Source organism: Pterocles gutturalis, unplaced genomic scaffold, assembly GCF_000699245.1.
Source record: "Pterocles gutturalis isolate BGI_N339 unplaced genomic scaffold, ASM69924v1 scaffold30889, whole genome shotgun sequence".
Taxonomy (NCBI): domain Eukaryota; kingdom Metazoa; phylum Chordata; class Aves; order Pterocliformes; family Pteroclidae; genus Pterocles; species Pterocles gutturalis.
Window position 1 is genome coordinate 1 of NW_010131630.1, and position 3,213 is coordinate 3,213.

Sequence of the window (3,213 nt, forward strand, 5' to 3'; positions counted from 1 at the left end):
GAGCCAGCGGACAGGGTGCCTTATCTCCCAGCTATGAAGGGAGCCTCCACACTTTGGTAAGTGTCGTCGAAAGACCTGCCTCCTCCTTTTCACTTCCATCCCTTGTGCCGTAAAGGACTTTGGGGTAAATGCTGCTCCCCAGAGTGTCTGGGGTCGGGAGGAAGGGGCTTAGTTGAGAGATGGACTCTGAGCTGGAAGCAGCTGAGCGGAGCTGACAGGGGCGCAGCCTCGCACCCTCCTCCTCCTCCCCACGGCCCCTGCACATCCCCATGGGTCTGGTCCAGCCCGACGGATTCCTGGCTGGTTTCTGCCCCCCTTTCCTGAGCCTTTCTGCCTGTGTGACCCCTTGGGCCTTCAGGGGATGGCACTGGCTGGGTCGGGGGGCTCTTTGTGTCGGTGCTATTTCTCCCCGTGCCTTGCGGTAGCTGAGTGTAGGATGGCTGCAGCCGTTCTTTAGCGGAGAGAGCCGCAGCGGGCTCCTGGCTTTACAGGGGTTAACACAGACCTATTTCTCTGTCCTCTCCTTCAAGCAAAACAAAATGGAAGACAGGTTGGACGAAGCCATCCACGTGCTGAGGAATCACGCCGTGGGCCAGACAGCCGCCATGCCGAGCAACCACGGGGACATGCACGGGCTCCTGGGCTCGGCGCCAGCCCACAGTGCCACCGTGGGCAGCCTGGGCCAGGCCTTCCCCGCCTCGGTCATGTCCCTGGGGAACAGGCACCCGAGCCTGGTAAGTGGGGAAGCATCGAGGCAGCTGGTGGGGACGTGCCGAGGACACACATCGTGGGGGCCTCTGGCATCCAGAGGGACACTGATTTGGTGTGGGAATGGCTCGGTGTGGTCCAGTTTGGGTCAGCTGTTGGCAGCTGAACGGGTGACGTGTGCAGGAGGGCAGTGGCTTGCCGTGGGTGTGCAGGGCGGTGCTGAATCCACGCTCAGCACCATGGCAGCTCTCGGGCAGAAGCCCCGCATGCAGTTTGCTCGTGCACCTTCTCAGGGCAGGCAGAGGTGGTGAAAGCTCTTCTTCCTTCCGTGCCACACGGGTGGAAATCCCTCACAACAGCTTCAAGCTGTCCCCGGGGTATGGAGAGGGATCCAGTGCAGGGCAGGACCGCAGGTAAAGAGAGCCAGGGATCGCCAGGACTTCTCTGCTCTGGACCCTTCGGACAGGCACCACATCCTTCTGTGCACAAGGGGAGCACTGGTGTGTGATGGTGCTGATGTGTGGTGGCTTGTTCAGGCTCCAGGGAGTGCCACAGGTCCCGGGTGCCCAGAGCACGTGAATGCTGGGTCACCAGAGCCCCCACTTTGTGCAGAGGCTGGTGAGCTCAGGAGCACATTTTTGGCAGAGCTGGTTGCCTACAACACGTCTCCATTCTCTCTAGAGAACCAGCCGCGCTTCCCTTCCGAGCTCCCCAGACTCTGCTGCTGAGCGATGGATCCTATGTGTGTCCTCTGCTGCAAACTGCTGCCAGCTGCAGAAACGAGGGTGTTTGCAGCAGGGCTGGCTCTGTCCCCGGCCGGCATGTGCCACCTCGGGGGGTGCGGGCTCGGAAAGGCTTCCTGACCCTTGCCCTTTGCCCAGGCCCTTGGGTGCAAAGTTCATGCTGCTGGGATGTCCCCTGCTCCAGTGGCATTCGGGAGGTGACAGAAACATTGGTGCTAGATGGAGACAGGACACAAGCAGCCCAGGCAGGGTGCCCTCTCCAGTGTGCCAGCCTCGCATCCAGGCAGAGAGGCTTTTCCACGGTGCGGGGGGAGGCAGCACCCGTGGGGCTTTGTGCTTGGCCCAGCTGATGTGCGGGGCATGGGGCTGCTGTCTGCAGTGCCCTGAGCCCACCTGGGGAGTTGGAGCAGGTTGGCTCTTCCCTCCTGTACGCCCATGCTGTGGGGGGTGCGAGCATGCGAGGAGGGCACACGGCTGCCCCCCAGCCTGGTCTGCAGAGCCCCACTGCCGTGCTCGGGGTGACCGTGCCCGTTGGCCCCTCTCTTCACCCCCTGAAGGCTTGCTCTGCTTGTTCTGCTGCAGGTGGGAGGAGGTCACCCCGAAGATGGGCTGTCCAGCAACCCCAGCATGCTGCACAACCACGTCACGCTTCCGTCACAGCCCAGCTCACTCCCTGACCTCAACAGGCAGCAGGACACGTACAGCGGTAAGGCGGCTCCGCACACACGCACGCTTGAGACTCGCCTGCCGCGGGCGCGATTCGGGTCACCCGCCAGGTTCACCCCGCACAGCAGCAGCTGGGGAGCAGCCGGGTGCTCTTTGCAGCACGGGATGTCACACCGATGCTCGCACGCCAGTTCCCTTTGCACTGCCGGGGCGTGGGATGCCGTGATGCAGTCCACCTCCCAGCACAGGCAGTTGGGGGATTTTAAAGATGTTCAACCACAGCTTTGCTTGGCTGAAGGCCTGAACATTGACTAGCCTTAGTTTGTAAGGATGGAGAGAAGTGAGTGCTGGTACTCTGCCCTTCCTGATGCCCTAGGCTTGCCTTTGGACTGTACATCCCATGAATGTTGGGTCTCTGCTTTGCGCAGCCCCAGCTGCAGTGGGAGGGAAGAGCAGGAGGTAGGGACAGAACCTGATTTTCCACCAGCCCTCCAGGTTCTTCTGGATCACCACCTGCTGCTTCCTTGCAGCATCCGCAGGGCAGTTTCTAACTTGAGCCTTTTCCAGGAGTTTGACCTGCACGTTCCTGTCCTTCCTGCCAGCTGGGGGGCACAGAGCCCCTGGGCCTTGCTCTGCTGGGGGGAGCTTGGGCTCTGACTCCGGAGGGCTCTGGGAGGTGGGGGGACAAGAACGGGGAGCGATGGCAGGGCAGAGCTGGCACCTCTGCAGCTCCTCTTGCTGCGGACCAGCAGCACGGGATGAGTCCGAGATGCTGCACTCCTGCAGCAGGAGCAGGGCCTGGGGACCACCCCCCAGCCTACTGCACAGGTCAGGCCCCTCCAACCTTCATGTGGTTCTGCTTCCTCAGCAGGCTTGTCAGGGGGGCTGGGGCGAAGCAGCGTCTCCTCGGGAACCAGCGAAATAAAGAGGGAAGAGAAGGAGGACGAGGAGAACACGTCAGTGGCAGATAACTCAGAGGAGGAGAAGAAGGAGCTGAAACCCTCCCGGAACAGAACAAGGTGCTCTTTGAACAGGTCTCTCCCTTCACTTACTCCGTTACTAGGCCGGGGGCGTTTGGGCCCGGGTACGGTGGCGG

At 61.8% G+C, this 3,213-nt stretch overlaps 1 protein-coding gene across 1 annotated transcript; it reads left to right on the forward strand.

Annotated features, from left to right (window-relative positions):
* Positions 1 to 6: 6 nt before the first annotated feature.
* Positions 7 to 3,136, forward strand: LOC104467060 (transcription factor E2-alpha-like; the record flags this gene model as incomplete). The annotated part of the gene is made up of 4 exons (XM_010080685.1): positions 7 to 56; positions 531 to 734; positions 2,034 to 2,157; positions 2,989 to 3,136. Coding segments are annotated over exons 2-4 (467 nt in total), but the record flags the coding sequence as incomplete, so codon positions are not given.
* Between the last annotated feature and the right edge of the window lie 77 nt (positions 3,137 to 3,213).